At 41.3% G+C, this 15,269-nt stretch overlaps 2 protein-coding genes across 11 annotated transcripts in view; both read right to left on the reverse strand.

Moving 5' to 3' along the window:
- Nucleotides 1-7,679, reverse strand: part of Gdpd4 (glycerophosphodiester phosphodiesterase domain containing 4) — an 85,860-nt gene extending 78,181 nt beyond the window's left edge. For 4 of the 5 annotated variants that reach the window (XM_090348476.1, XM_090348475.1, XM_090348473.1 and 1 more), the window contains exon 1: nt 7,450-7,679. The gene's annotated coding sequence lies outside the window, so the exon portion shown is untranslated. Of the gene's footprint in view, nt 1-7,252; nt 7,398-7,449 lie in introns of those variants that run through there. The other variant, XM_090348474.1, reaches the window with a different exon arrangement.
- A 6,152-nt stretch (nt 7,680-13,831) lies between these two features.
- Pak1 (p21 (RAC1) activated kinase 1) overlaps nt 13,832-15,269 on the reverse strand; it is a 128,654-nt gene continuing 127,216 nt past the window's right edge. For all 6 annotated transcript variants that reach the window (XM_090348481.1, XM_090348480.1, XM_090348483.1 and 3 more), the window contains one exon: nt 13,832-14,725. In XM_090348481.1, coding sequence (XP_090204607.1) covers nt 14,639-14,725 — 87 coding nt within the window. In that variant the 3' untranslated portion in view covers nt 13,832-14,638. The remainder of the gene's footprint in view (nt 14,726-15,269) is intronic.

Genomic DNA, 15,269 nt, shown 5'->3' on the forward strand with positions numbered 1-15,269 from the left:
AAAGGTAGAAAAATAAAAAAAAATAGGAGCCAGGAATTTGACCTAATGGTAACGTGCTTGCCTAGCATGCACGAACACCCAGGTTCAACTCCTCGGCACCACATACATAGAAAAAGCCGGAAGTAGTGCTGTGGCTCAAGTGGCAGAGCTCTAGCCATGAGAAAGTCCGGGACAGTGCTCAGGCCCTGAGCTCAAGACCAGGACTGGCAATAAATAAATATTTTTTTAAAAAAAATAAATATTAAAGGGGCCAGGAGTTTTGCCTAGTGGTAGAGTGCTTTCCTAGTATGCACGAAGACCCGGGTTCAATTCCTCAGTACCACATACATAGAAAAAAAGCTGGAAGTGGTGCTCTGGCTCAAGTGGTAGAGCTCTAGCCTCGAAAAAAAAGTCCAAGGACAGTGCTCAGGCCCTGAGTTCACGACTGGCAAATAAGAAATTTTAAAAAAATAAATAAAGTAGAAAACATCTCCAACAGAATAGATGACATGAAACATAGTTTTGAGGTGTGAAGACAGAGTAGACACAACAGAAGTAATCCCCTAAAAATTCAAGCAACAGGAAATGAATTTACAAGAACTTTAGGCTACAATCAGAAAACCTAATTTGTGGCTGATAAGTAAAAGTATTGAGGAGGAAGGAGAAGAGCAGATGTAGGAAATATATGTACCAGAATTATAGCAGAAATTTTCCCAAATATTAGAAAAGAAAAGCCTGGGCCAGTTGTGTGGCTTAGTGGTAGAGTGCTGGCCTAGCATGCAGAAAGCCTGGGTTTGATTCCTTGGTATATACACAGAAAAAGCTGGCAGTGTGGTGCTATGATTGAAGTGACAGAACTATAGCATTGAGAAAACTCAAGGACAAAGTGGTACTGTGGCTCCAGGGGTAGGCTGGTAGCATTGAGCTGAAGAGCTCAGGGACAACGCCTGGGCTCAGAGTTCAAGCCCCATAACCCACAAAATAAAAATGGAAGAGAAAGCTCAAGGATAGTGCCAGGCCCTGAGTTTTAAGCCCCAGGACTGACCAAAAACAAAAACAAACAAAAAACCATACATCTACGTATAAGAGGCATTTAGAACACACTACAGACCAGACCCAACAGAATCTCCTTTTGCCACATTGTGATCCAAACTAGTTCAATAGAAAACAAGGAGAGGATACTTAAAGCTGTGAGAGACGAAAGACTACCTATAAAGGAAAATCAGTTAGAATAATTGCCGATTTCTCAACTGAAACCCAAAAAGCAAGGAGGGCTTGGCATGATGTATACCAAGCATTGGATATAAAGAAATATCAAAAATACCGTACCCACCAAACTTTCATTTATAACGGATGGCCAAATAAAATCATTCCATGATAAACTAAAACAATTGAATACCACCAAACCAGAATTACAGAAGATACTCAAAAGATGTCTTACAAACAGCAAACCAACGTGAACACAAAATATATAAACTAGACCCTGCCTGATGAGCAGATATGAGACACAATCCCTAAAAAGGGAGAATGTGACAGGCACTATCACTTACCTCTTAGTTCTAATGATAATGATGGGTTCAGTTCTCCAATCAAAACACATAGGTTGGCTGGTAGGATCAAAAGGCATAGGACCCATCCATCTACTGCCTCCAAGAGACACATTTAGCCAACAAAAACAAGTATCTATTTCAGGTAAAAGGTTGGAACAAAGTCTTTCAAGCAAATTACCCTTTTAAAAAGGCTGGAATAGTAATACTATTTCCAGATAAAACAGACTTCAAATTAAAACTAGTAACAAGATATAAGGAAGGACACTACATATAAAGGCAACTCTACAGCAGGAGGACATAACAATTCTCATTATCTATGTACTGAATGCTGGAGCTCTCAATTTTATCAAACAAATACTACTAGACTGAAAAACACACACATCCAAACACATTGATTGTTGGTAACTTCAACCCATCATCACCTCTGGATAGATCAACCATGCAAAAACTCAAAAGAATGTTCAGAGCTAAATAACTGCATTGAACAGCTACATCTAACAGAATCTACATTATCTTTTTTCCAATCAGCAGTATCACAATATATATTCTTCTTGGCAGCCCATGAAACATTCCCCCAAGCAGACCTATCCTAGGTCAAAAGGCAAATCTCTGCAAATACAAAAAAACCAAACTCTTCCCTTTAGCCTGTCAGACCACAACAGAATACAATTAGAGCTCAATAACTACAGCCATCACAGAAAACACTCAAATTCACTGAAACCGTGTAGTACATAACAGACTGGTCTGTGGATCATGGAAGAGGTAAGGGAAATTCAAACATGTCTGAAATCTAGTATAATACACAAAATACCAGTTCCTATGGGACAGAACAAAGATAGTACGCAGAAGAGAGATTATAGCTATGCATCAACAAATTAGAGAAATTTCAAATCAATACTCTAATGATGCATTTCAGGCTCCTAGAAAATGAGGAACAAGGGGCCAGGAATTTGGCCTAGTGGTAGAGTGCTTGTCTAGCATGCATGAAGACCTGGGTTCGATTCCTCAGCACCACATACGTAGAAAAAAAACAGAAGTGGTGCTGTGACTCAAGTGGTACAACTCTAGCCTTGAGAAAGTACAAGGACAGTGTTCAGGCCCTGAGTTCAAGACCCAGGACTGGGAAAAAAAAAAAGAAAAAGAGGAACAAGCCAAATCCAAAACTAGAAGATTGAAGAAAAATTTTAAATTAGATAGAAATAAATGAACTGGAGACTGAAATAACCAGGTTTGATTCCTTGGTATCACCTACATAGAAAAAGCTGAAGTAGTGCTGTGGCTCAAGTGGTAGAGCTCTAGCCTTGAGAAAGCCCAACAACAGTACTCAGGCCCTGAGTTTCAAGCCCTGGGTCTGGCAAAAAAATAAAAGTATACAAAAACATGGAAAAGACAACTTAGGAGTGGTGGCAAATGCCTGTAATTCCAGTACTCAGGAAGCAGAATTTTAAGCTTGAGCTGGGTATAGAATTGAGGTCTGGACTAGCCTTGGTGGTTATATAGCAAATCCTAGAGAGGAAGGATGGAGAGAGGGAGAATTGAAAAGGCAGAAAAGACAAGCCATAGATTGGCAAATACATTTGCAAAACACATTATCCAGAAAAAAGACTTCGAATCCAAAATACACAACCACTTCCAAATCTCAAAAACACAAAATAAAGAAAATATGCAAAAGGAGTTAAAAAACAGAACATTTATACATGTTAAATAATACATGACAAGGTGTCTGACATCCATATGATAAGGAAATTTGCCAATTAACACCACAATAACCAATTCCATCAATTATAACATAGTCTCCACAGAAAATGCTTTGGTAGTTACCAGTTTCCTGTAAAGCTAAATACACAGCATGTCCAGTATGTGTCACTTCTCAATTCTACAAACTGAAGTTCATACACAGAGCAGCCTTATTTGTAATCAAGACCCAAATGTTCTTTAAAGTGTGAAAGTATACAAACCACTATACATTTGTATACTACAATGCTACTCAACCAGGAAATGAACCAACTTTGGGAACACATGACATGAATCAAAAAATACTTGATACCAAATGAAAGCAGGTACTCTGGAAAGGGTGTCCTGTGCAATCCTATTTACATAGCACTTTGGGAGCAGGCAGGAACAACCATAACAGAAAGAAACAAATCAGTAGTTGGTTAGGGACTGGCAATGGGGGAAAGGACTAAAACCACAACTACTACTCAATTTCTCTGTGCAAAGGTTCTTGCCTATTATTAGCCCGTGCTATGTACCATGGTCTGAACATGTGCTTCAGAAGCCCCTGTGCTGACGAGTTAATCCCCCAACTCCATATGCTAACAGTTTGGAAGTGGGGGCTTTGAGAGGGTATGAAGATTAGAAAAGGGAAGGGTACCTGTGGCTTTATAAAAAGCCAGTCATGGAAGTAAACTAGGTAGACTTAGTTTCTATGATTGTCCACACTTTCATTCTGATTTCCTCCTCTCAAAAAAAAAAAAAATCTCTAAGCCCCAGATCTCCTGGTACTTTGTCCTACTCCTTCAGTATATCTCTCTATTACCAGAACCTAAAAAAGAAATCCACAGTTTTCATCAGTTTACATCAATGTCAATACCTTGTTCACACATATATTCAGTCAATTGGTATTTTACTGAGCACTTACTACAGGCTTGTTACTGGACTAGACAATGAAGATAAAATAGCAAAGGAAACATAGTTCCTCAAAGGTAGCCTATATTTAGAAAAAGTCCTGCAATTGTAATAGAGTACCAATTCTGATGTGAGACTTCCCAGAAACTGTGGAATATTTTCAGGACTCAGATCTATCCTCAAGGACTTACAGCAAGGATAACTTGAACAGGGTTACAGGCTCCACATAAACAGAAAAGGCTGGAAGTAGTGCTGTGGCTCAAATGATGGAGTGCAAGCCTTGAGCAAAAGCAGCTCAGGGACAGTGCCCCAGCCCTGAGTTGAAGTCCCAGGACTCCCCCAAAAAAGTTACTTTTTCGTAAGCTATTTACATTCCCCAACCCATGGCCTCTCTCCATTATCTTTGAAGTCAGCATTGCAGAATTTTCCTATCTCCTTTTCCTGCTTGTTCATTCCCACTTTTCTCTATTATGGGATCAGAAAAGAGCCTAGCTATGCAATCAGGGCAGAACCATTCCACCTATGGAGGGTCAACATTCCTCACTATGACCTTGAGCAGTCTCCAAGCAGGCTCCTAACCACAACATCATGACCTTGAGCAGTTGCAATCCAGCCCCTGGGTATTAAATCATGGTCATTGGCCTCCGGAAGACACATGGAGAGCTCCTGTAGACTGTGTGGAAGCACTGATCGGGTCTGAGCACTGGTGTAGTCTGCAGGATAGCCAAAGATATCAAGAGCCACATAGCTCTCTCCTAGAGACATCTTATGAACACTCAGGTGGTGCCCTACCATGGAAGCCCTCTCATTTGTGAGAACTCTGCTTAGCTTTTTCTTTTTCTGTTCAGTCATGGGGCTTGAACTTTGGGCCTAGATGCTGTCCCTGAGCTCTTCAGCTCAAGGTTACTGTCCTATCCCTTGAGCCTCAGCCCCACTTCTCATTTTCTAGTGGTTAACTGGAGATAAGAGTTTCACATTCTTTAGTGCCTGGGCTGGCTTTGAACCTCAATCCTCAGATCTCAGCCTCGTGAGTAGCTAGGATTACAGGTGTGAGCCACTGTGCCCTGCCCTGCTTAGCTTTTTCTTTAACAAAACTCTGGCACCTTACTTTCCTATCTGTGGAGTTATTTTTTAAGACCCTATAGATGGAGAATTTGATCCAGGTGTGGCAACTTTCAGGTATCAATCACATGTTTGGACAAAGATCCTCTCTCCTCCTTTAAGGGGCCTTGTTATTTAATTGGACACACCCACACAATGCAGGCGCTCCTCACCCCAAGATCCTCAACTGAATTACATCTCGGAAGTGCTTGCTTTCTACCACGGCAGAGGACAATGGGATCCACAGGTTCTGAGGGTTAGGATGTGGATATCTTGGGGTTTCCCTAATTCAGCCTACCATAGTTTCAAAGATCTCCAGTTTCTTTAATTTAATTTTTTATTTTAATGTATAGAGGGTTACAGTTATATTCGCCAGATAGAAGGTGCATTACTTCTCACACATTGATACCCCTTCTCATGTTTTTGTCTCCATTTCCTTCCCCCCACCCTCTTCCAATCATCTTGTTTTCTCCCCTTCCCTTTCCTATTTCAGACAAATAAACCTATATACAATATACCAGGTAACGAAGTCAGATACTGTAGCAATATGAGATTAACCAAAGGGCAACAATGGAGAAGAGAAATAAGATAGTGCATTAAGAACAACAATCACTCAAGATAAAGCTCTTCTTTCCATATCCTAAAGATCCTTTCAGTTAGCCTCATCCTATATGGCTTTCTGTATCTAGGTTTTGCACTATTGTAATCCTCTGCTAGGAGGGATCTCTGGGTTTTTAAAGCCTGGACAGACATGAGAAGGGCTATCAATGTGTGAGATGTAATGAACCTACCACCTGGCAAATGTAACTGTAACCCTTCTATATATTACCCCAACAATTAAAAAAAAAAGCCTGGTGGGGGGAGGGAAATGGGGACCAAGACATGACAAAGCGTATCAATGTATGTGAAGTAATGCACCTTCTATCTGGTGAATATACTGTAACCCTCCTATTAATTACAATAAAAAATATATGAAAAAAAAAAGCCTGAACAGACCCATAGATCTAGAAGAATCCTTAGTGATTATTCTGTTTGTTCTGCTAATTTCACTCCCGGGTAACTTTCCCTAAAGTCAAGCAAAAAGTAAAACCTTATTTCAACAAGAAAAACTTAGTGGTGTAGAGGAAGCCTAGATAAAAAGAGCTGAAGGCATGGCTCAACTGGTAGAGTGCCTTGTGCTTAATCAAGGACAGGCCTTAAGTTCAATCCCCCCTCAAAACAAAACAAAAAACTAGTGTAGGAAGAAGAATAAAAAATACCCCCCCCAAAAGCAAGCTAAAAATATAAAAAGAACACAAAATAGGGAAACAGGGAAAGAAATAGTTAAGATTCTTTCCTCCTTAGTAGGGTTAAGGCCAAACTGTTTTTAATTATTGACACAATGGATATGAGGGGAAAATGACTCAGTTGGTGATGAAACCAACTCCAACTCACACACACACACAACTCAACAGCAGCAATAAGCAACAACAGTGTATCAAGAAAAATTAAAACTAACCAATTGTAAATTTTAGGGATTCTAGTGGCACTTGAGCCACAGCACCATTTCTGGCTTTTTCTATGTGTGTGGTACTGAAGAATCAAACCTGGGACTTCGTGCATGCTAGGCTAACACTGTACCCTTGAGCCAAGCCCTACTTTCCGTTTTTTAGAGGTTAATTGGAGATAAGTGTCTCAGGTCCTTTTGTGCTAGGCTGGCTTTGAACCTTGATCTCAGCCTCCTGAGTAGCTAAGATTACAGGCCATGAGCCACCACGCCCGGCTAACCAGTATTTTTGTCTATGCACTAGCCAGGATAGCCACATTCATCTTAAAAACCTATATTTAAGAGATCAATAAATTGCTTCCTTCCACGTCTCTTATTTTCACACCCATGCATCCAACAGCCTACCGAAATCTCGGCTTGGATCTCCCATAGACATTTCTCTAATACGTCCAGAACTGAACCCCTGATTCTCTCTCCCGAAACCTCAATCAAGGATACCATCTTTCACCTGGCCAGGATCAAGCGCACGAGGCACCGTGGGGGCCAGGCAGACGGAAGCGAAAGCCTTCAGCTGCAGGGACTTGAGAACAGGCCTTTAGGAGGGCACCGAGGGAGCCCCCCCAACCCTCCGGGCTGCAGGCCGGCTCACTGGGATAGAATGCCTCCGTCCCTCCAGGGCTGGGCGCTTCATACAGGGGAACTCACCCGGGGTCGTCGTTGAGGGTCTATGGCAGCGCGCCTCAGGCTTGGTTGCCTGGATTTAGTAATTCCAACGTGACTTCCTGGTTCCGGTACTGTTTGAGAGGCGCATCAACACCTTACTTATAGTGACTTCACAGTCCCATATGCAAATGTGGGGTTCACATTTGCCAAGACCCGTGTCTCCACGCTGGAGGCCTGCTGAAGTCCTGCAACCCGTGCCTGGGCGTGGCTTGGACGTTGTGTGGGTGTGTCCCTGCGTGATGAGGGCGTGGCCAGGTGGTGTGTGGGTGTGGCTCTGTATAATGTGGGCGTGGCCAGACGTAGTAGGGGAAAAAAAGAGACAAATGTGGGTGTGGCCGAATGTGGTCACAATGGACGTGGTCTCAGAGCAAGAATGGACCCCCAGCCTAGGCACAGAGCCCCACAGTAAATAAGTTTAATGGTGCTGGGGGTAGAGCCCAGGGCCTCAGAACCCTGAATAAGTTCTAATCATACTGACACGGTCTGTTTTGGTTTATATAAAAATAAGTAAAATCTTTGTTTTTGTTACTCATTTCACACATTAACCATTTTTTTGTAATCAAATTCCAGCTTTTTTTTTTTTTTTTTCTTTTGCTAGTCCTGGCACTGTTCTCAAGGCTAGTAGTCTGTCACTGGAGCCACAGTACCACTTCCCGCTTTTTCTAGGTATGTGATACCAAGGAATTGAACCCAGGTCTTGGTGCATGCTAGCTAGGCAAGCACTACCACGAGGCCAACCTTCTAGCAAATTACAAATTTTTAAAATTTTTTCTTCCACTCTCTCCTCCTCCTTTACTATTTTATCTTGTTCATTATCTTTGAGGCTTTGGGCCATTTCTCTCTGATCTCATTTCTGAGCTCTAGATCCTTATAGCCTACTGCAGATTAGCTGTCTTCACTAGCATTCTGCTACAAATACCTTACACTCAGTAAACCATAACATAAATCAATCCTACCCTTTCAAAAGTAAACCATAACATAAATCAATTCTACCCTTTCAAATCTCTATATCTGTGACCTCAAATCACTAAATGACAAGGTGTGAAACCAGTGTTTCATTTTTGATACCTCCCATTCCTTTGCAGACTCTGACAGTTCTGTTCACTGTATTATTTCTGTTCACTTGTGTTTATCCTATTCTCTTGTTGAACTTTAGGGCCCACTAAACCTCTACTCAACTCTGTGTGCCAGCTACCTGGGCACGGGAACAGACTTCCAAAGAACCATACTACTTCCAGTTTACTTCCCCCTAAACCACTTAAACAACTGGTGATTTAAAAAATCTAAATCTGACCATGCTTAAAAATTTATTGCTAGGTTAATGTTTAAACTTAAGTCCAATCTTGCATTTTTCTCCATTCTCTCTTCCATTTTCACTTAAGACTGTGACCACAGCAGAACTAAACCTCTCAAGTGTTCTTTTACACTGTCCTGTGTCTTGGTACTGGGCCTCAGCTTGAGAGCTCTTGATCTAGCTCAGCTTTCCACTCATGCTGGTAGTTTACCTCTTGAGCCATGCCTCTATCTCTAGCTTTTACTTTGTTGTTGTTGTTGTTGCTACAGGTAAAATCCTTGCAGATTTTTGTGTCCAAGTTGGCTCTAAGCTGCAGTTCTCAGGTCTCAGCCTCCTGAGCAAGTAGGATTATAAGCATGAACCAGGGTGCCCTACTTTGTCCATTGTCCTTATCATGCTGTTCTTACATCCATACCCACTCTAACTCCCATCTTCCACCTGGTTAACTTTCTCAGTTTGAGTCTACGGTCAAAAGCTGTCTTCATGGGGCCAGGAGTGTAGCCTAGTGGTAGAGTGCTCACCTAGCATGCACGAAGCCCTGGGTTCAATTCCTCAGTACCACATACACAGAAAAAGCTGAAGTTGGTGCTGTGGCTCAAGTGGCAAAGCATTAAGCCTTGAGCAAAATGTGTCAAGGACAGGGCCCTGCCCCTGAGTTCAAGCCCCAGGACTGAAAAAAAAAAAAGCTGTCTTCAATCATTCCCATCTGTTCCTTACCAGAAGACCCAAGTATCTCCAACTGTGTTTTCTCTGTTTCCCTCTCAAAAAACCTCTTATTACAATATTAGCCACCCTGCTGAGGTCTTATGATCTATATGCTGGTGGCTAAGCCATATCAGATTCATTATCAGTACCTACTGAAATGCTTGGCACAAAAAATAAAAATGAAATGCTTGACATATGCCAGCCAGTTGGTTAAATTAACCCCAGGAAATTGCTCATCCACCTACCCTTAACCTGAATAAAGCAGTAATATTGAATTCTTTCTGACCTAGCTGATTTCCCTGGAGTGGGTCTCCTAATGACCACTTGTAATGACATGGTACTATGAAAGAGAGATTCGTGATTTTGATTGGTGATAGTGTATGTAAAATAAGGTAGGTTGAGTGAGCCTTACAATATTTACCCTCTGGAGTTAGTCTGAGATCGCTTAATCTTGACACACCATCATTATGCAGTCAGTACCTCTGAGGTTAGTTAGCAATCAAAACGTTAAGCATTAAACGTTTTCTAGTATGCACCTTCTGAAAGCCTATTTTGACTGCTTGAGAGTTGTCGCTTATATTTTTTTATTTTTTTATTTTTTTTTCCAGCCCTGTGCTTGGGCTTAAGGCCTGAGCACTATTCTTAGGTTTTCTCAAGGCTAGAACTCTACCACTTGAGCCTCAGCACCAATTCCAGCTTTTTCTATATATGTGGTACCAAGGAATCGAACCCAGGTCTTCGTGCATGCTAGACAAGCACTCTACCACTAGGCCAAACTCTTGGCCCTCTTCTATTTTATTAACAGTGTAAAATAAACCATTGTTTTTGGTCCTAGGTTTGAGTAAAGATGGCCTAGTCCTATTTATTGCTCTTGGTTTTAAAGGTTGACATGGCAAGATGCAAGGCAAACAAAACTGGAGTTTTGCAAAACAGAACATTGAAGAGATTATCAAATGTCTCATTTCAAATAATGTACTTAGTACATTTCTGTGGGAAGATTAAAACGTGGCTGTCAAACATGAGTAATTCAAGTAGACTTGATGTGGTTTTGTAAAGACCACAGATGCTCACGTCACAGCATTATCTGCCCACTGTAGGAGTCAGAACCTTTTCTGACAAAGTGGTTGCTTAACATAAACATTGCCATTTTGATAAGGGGAGCTGCCATCTTATAAGAAAGATATTTGAATTAAGCTACATCTTGTTATAAGAACTGATTCTTCTAGGCACTGGAGGCATGTCTCAAGTGACAGAGAATTGTTTTTCTCAAGTCTTGACCAGTTGTCCTGGTTTGGGTTGATTGCTTTTCATCTCTTTAAAACTAGCCAATCATACAAGATTGTGAACCTAAGTTCTAACCTATCAGAAGGCAGGAAATGTGTCAAGGATAAAACCTGGGTGAATTTCCATCCAGCCTGTGTACTTACTTGGCTTCTTGTCAGCAGCACTCTCTTCTGCAGAAAGAAAATCTTGCCAAGATTTTTTCAGGTTGGTGTCCTTTTCCCTACATGACATCCAATATCCCAAGCCAATTCCAAGATTACAAGTGCAAGGCCCCGAGTTCAAATGGAGAGTGCCACCAACAAAGAAAAAAAACAAACTAAATTGTAATACCCCAGCCATTTTGAGGAGCCCTGAACCTCTCAGCAATAGAGCTATCAGCAGTGAACCAAACCAGGAGTCATTTTAATAGCAGCTCAGTGGCTCTCCACCTTGGGGCTGAGCTCTTAAGGGTAAACATCACACACAGGTGATCATAACTCCACACAGGTGGTCATCACCATATGATGTCACCTTATGATGTGCACAGTCAACGACAAGGATAGGACCACACACAGGTGGTCAAGTAAGTTAAGCATTTTTTACAAAAACAAAAACCATTTGGCACCTAAGCCTGCCAGGTGATTACAAAACCAAAAGTTCCCATTGATACTTGGGAAAGATTTTTTTTGTTTTTCCCAGCAAAACAGCCTTAATTTTATAGAGTTGTTACTCATCTAATTAAACTGTCCTTTCGCCATGAATACTGTTGAGTCTAGTAAGTCCTGTCTAGTCTTAGACAAAAAAAGTGTGAGCTTAGACACACACACACACACACACACACACACGCATGTGCACATGTGCAAACATGCACACACTTCAAGAAGGGCACATGCCTAGCAAAGTATATCACTTTGCTATGCCTAGTATATCACTGCACACATATCCATACACATACTTACTTTTCAAACTACAACCTGAAAGATGTACTCATTTCTTTAAAACTTCTGTAGAAGAAGCCTCATTTGTCCAAAAGTTCCCCTAAGAAACAAAGTCACTGAAGGAAGTTTTTCCTCGTGATCACCGTTAACCTGATCACAGAAAACTTTGCTCAAGAGAGCCCAAGAGAGCTTGCAATACATTCTAGAAGGTCTATTTCAAATATGTGACAATCAATCATACATATGCACGTACATAAAACATTTATGGTTTAGAATCTAGAGTGGGCCATGTTCGTTCACCTAGGCCTTTGTGTGCAGAAGAGATTTCTCAGCTCATGTCATCGTTCCTAGTTCCTTAGTGTGTAGTCAAGCTAATAGCTTGATTATTTGTACCTTTCTCATTCCTATAGGAGTAATAGTTAAGGATATTTTAAATGGTAGTTATCTAAATTTACAAAATGAAAAAGGAGATTATCAAAAAAAGAGACAAACTTAGGACTTGTGGGTACATATATAACTCTACAAAGCTAAATGCCTTAAGCAAGCCAATTCCTTTGAAGGCCCAATCCACAGAGAATTAAGTCTTCTGCCAAGCAAAAAATTCTCACTCAAACATAAAAAATGAACTACATTTTTTCTTTTGCGGTGCTGAGGCTTGGACTCAGGGCCTGGACTACACCTGGGCTTTTGTGCTGAAGGCTGGTTAGCACTCCCACCACTTGAGCCTCAGCTCTACTTCTGGCTTTTTTGTACTTTTCAGTAGTTAACTGGAGGTAAGAATCTCACAGGGGGCTGGAAATGTGGCTTAGTGGTAGAGCATGTGTGAAGCCCTGGGTCTGATTCCTCAGTATCACATAAACAGAAAAATATCAGAAATGGCACTGTGGCTCAAGTGGTAAAGGGCTAAGCCTTGAGCAAAATAAGCTCAAGGACACTTTCCAGGCCCTGAGTTCAAACCCCAGGACTGGTGCAAAAACAAACAAGAGCCTCTGAGACTTTTCTGCCTGGACTGGCTTTGAACCTTGATCCTCATGATCCTTGGATCTCAGCTTCCTGAGCAGCTAGAATTATAGGTATAAGCCTCCCATGCCTACAATTTTTCTTGTTTTGTTTATCTGCTATTACTGATACTTGAACGCAGAACTTGGCCGGCCTCTCAGTGGCTAATTGGAGATAAAAGCTTCACAGAATGGATTTTCCTACCAGAACTGGCTTTAAATCAGGACCCACAGACTTCAGCCTAAGTAGCTAGGAATACAGGCATGAGCCACCAGCACCCAGTTTAGTTCTAAAATGGGCAGAATTCAAGCTGATTGTGTATTACCTATGAATGGGATAAAAGTACAGAGAAGCAAGACTGATTTTGCTAAAAGAATGGTAGTTAACCCTTGGAGTTGGGACTATAATGAAAAAGGGAATGAGGTACCATCAGTGTTTCATTTCTGGATTTGGATGGTGAATACATGTGGTATTTACAATTGTTCTTTAAATAGCACATGTATTCTGGGCTCATTTCTCTTAATTTATATTTATTAAAATACATACTAGTGTCTATATTGGTAAAGGGGCATATTATCTGCAACTTAGTCTCAAATGGTTCAGGAAGAACCATTATTAATTATGTCGTTAAAAAAAAATAAAAGGAAGAAGAGACAGCAGTGAAGAAAGACATAGTCCAAGTAGAATATTTTCATCTCCTTTTATTGAAGGAATTAGAAACTTGTGCTACTGAGGCAGCGGCACCTCAGAGCAAGACAAGGTAGTCAGTGGGGCTGACATGACAAGCCACAGTGCTGGCCAGGCATCCTACCACAGTGGAAGGAGCAAAACCACGAAGATAGGAGGAGGTAGCAAACATCCCCAACACCTAGAATAAGCATTTCCACTTTTAGATAGGCCATGCATTTAAACAACAGGGTCCCCTTGTAACTGATCATAATTCATCTCAGGTCATCCGATTCATCGCCAACTATGATAGAGTCTCAGGTTTAGAGACTTTTGACCCAAATATTTAGGCCATCAGAAGATTTGAGTTACAACTTTCGGCTCTTTATCCCAGATGGAAAAAGAGGCTGAGTTCTTGAAATGTCACACGAGTACAGCTGGACAGGTGGTGCTGATGCCCAGCCTTGCTCTAAAAGTAGCTGCATTTTTTTTTTCCCTCCTGACTTTTCACACTGCTCTCACTCAGCATGTGCCCTAGGAAACAGCTCAGTGTTATAAACAAGGACAGAATGGGGGCAGCAGCCTAGGGGAGGCAGGGAATCAAAAGCTGCTACATAGCCAAGACCATTTCACAAAAAAACTAAAAAATTAAAATTAAAAAATAAAAACCCAGCATGGGGAGCGCTATTGGGTCAAGGTCCCTCAAACAGCTGCTAGAAGCACACACAAAGAAAACTGTGTTAGATCTCCCATGTCAGGGTCAGCTGCGCCAAAGTCATGGTCCAGGAAACAGAGCGACTTCATGTCCCTGGCAGGTTACCAAACCCCGTGGCATTCCCAAGCTGTTCTGGTTTTCAAGCACAATGAAGTGTTGGGGGCTGTTTGGTCACAAAAAACAAGCATTGTAGAAATCTCAACAGATTGTAAATTGACAATGTGATCCAACTATCAACTTCCATAGTTAAGAACTGATTGTAAGGGTTAAGCAATGGGGGCAGTTGAGATTTTGCTATGTGGAAACAGGGGTCTAAGGTTTATTCACGTAAACCATGGATTATAAACCATCTTCACATCCACTAATGGGAGGGAATCTCTTCTTTAGAAATGGCCATCATGAGGCTCGTCGTCCAGTTGCAGTTCTCCTCAGTGCTGAACACAGGGCTTCCAAGGACCCAAGTCTTGAGAGCACTAGACCAGGAAACGGGAGAAGCAATGCAAGGAGAAGAGGGCATCAGGGCTGGAATTTCCGAAATGAGCGTTTACTTCACAGACGGCTTGGCACAACGAGGCTGGGGTGGGCAGCATCTTAGTGATTGTTCTTGGTTGCCTCCTTTGCTGCAGCAATCAACGGAGTGAGGCTGGAGAGGGGCTTAGCAATCTTGAGGAACTGATGCTAGACAAGGAAAAAAAAAAAAGAGCAAAACACATAACTATCCTTGTTCCTTAGCAACCACTAATGAAACATAAGGGCATTTGTGTTTCTACCAGATGCTGCCTGAGAGCTTCAAATCACCTTCAAAATCAAAGAATATCTTTTTCCACATTTTGAATAAAGGGGTTAAAGTTACATAGGTCAGGTAAAGAGTATATCTCTTTCTGGACAATGTCACCTGAAGGGTATCTTAACAAATCACTCTGGAAAACTGTTTGGCAGTTATCAACAGATAAAAATCTACCTACCTGTCTCCTAGTAATTCCAAGAGAAATAAGTTCACATAACCACAAAGACACATTTACAGAAACTTTACTGTCACAGTAACTGGGAAGAACACAGAAAAATTAGACAGAAAAATTATGCAGAAGATGAACAAATGATTGAACACTGACGACAAGTTGAATCCCACAGACATGTTGAAAAAGTTAGATACAATAGAGTTCAGATTATATAATCCTATTTCTTATTAGGTAGGACTAAACGATGGTGATAATCAGAATAT

Source organism: Megascapheus bottae, chromosome 16 (genome assembly GCF_031878675.1).
Source record: "Megascapheus bottae isolate mThoBot1 chromosome 16, mThoBot2.hap1, whole genome shotgun sequence".
Taxonomy (NCBI): Eukaryota; Metazoa; Chordata; class Mammalia; order Rodentia; family Geomyidae; genus Megascapheus; species Megascapheus bottae.